The following is a 790-nucleotide window of genomic DNA, read 5'->3' on the forward strand; positions in this document are numbered from 1 at the left end:
TGATGATGATGATGATGATGATGATGATGATGATGATGATGATGATGGTGACCCTGTTCTGAGATCTCTACCAAAGAAGAGGAAGACCTCAGATAATGCCCCATGGATTCCTAGGCCATGCATGATCCCAACACTAATGAAGCAGGACTGTCCTGTGCATGAGGGTACCAGAGTTGCCTCCATTGAGAAAGGCTTGGCTGCAGCAGCTGCAAAGCTGGCACAGCGGGTCAGCAACATGAAGTTTGACCTAAGTCAATGTTCATGCTGAGACACACAGTAAATGGAGAAAATAAGACCCATGTCCTGAAACTTCAACTTTCCTGTTCCTTGACACTTAAGTGAATATATATTTTAGTAATAATAACCTACTTAATGAAAAATAAGTTATGTTTTTTTAAATTTCAGCTTATTTACTTTATATCCCAAGGATGCACCCTTTCTCTCTTTCTCCCAGTACTCTTCCCCTCCTTCCCCTTCCTCTCCCTTTCCCCCCAGAAAAGGGGAGCCCACCTCCCCCTGTATCAACCCTCCCCAGCACAAGTTACACCAGGACAACATATCCTCATCCCTGAGTCCAGGCAAAGCAGCCCTGCCAGGGGGGAGTGATCCAAAAGCAGGCAATAGAGTCCATGTTAGAAACAGCACCCCCTCCAATCGCCAGGCACCCCACATAAAGGCCAAGCTGCTCGTTGGCCACATATGTGCAGGGGGCCTAGGTCCAGACCATGCCTGCTCCCTAGTTGATGTCTCAGTCTCTGTAAGACCCCATGGGACTAGGTAAGTTGTCTCT

General features: G+C 47.3%; 1 protein-coding gene across 1 annotated transcript in view; it reads left to right on the forward strand.

Annotated features, from left to right (window-relative positions):
• LOC129680448 (histone lysine demethylase PHF8-like) overlaps positions 1-268 on the forward strand; it is a 2,679-nt gene extending 2,411 nt beyond the window's left edge. Inside the window, exon 2 of the mRNA XM_055612084.1 lies at positions 54-268. Coding sequence (XP_055468059.1) covers positions 54-268 — 215 coding nt within the window. The remainder of the gene's footprint in view (positions 1-53) is intronic.
• Positions 269-790: the final 522 nt, after the last annotated feature.

Source organism: Psammomys obesus, unplaced genomic scaffold (genome assembly GCF_907164565.1).
Source record: "Psammomys obesus unplaced genomic scaffold, mPsaObe1.curated_primary_1811, whole genome shotgun sequence".
Lineage (NCBI taxonomy): Eukaryota > Metazoa > Chordata > Mammalia > Rodentia > Muridae > Psammomys > Psammomys obesus.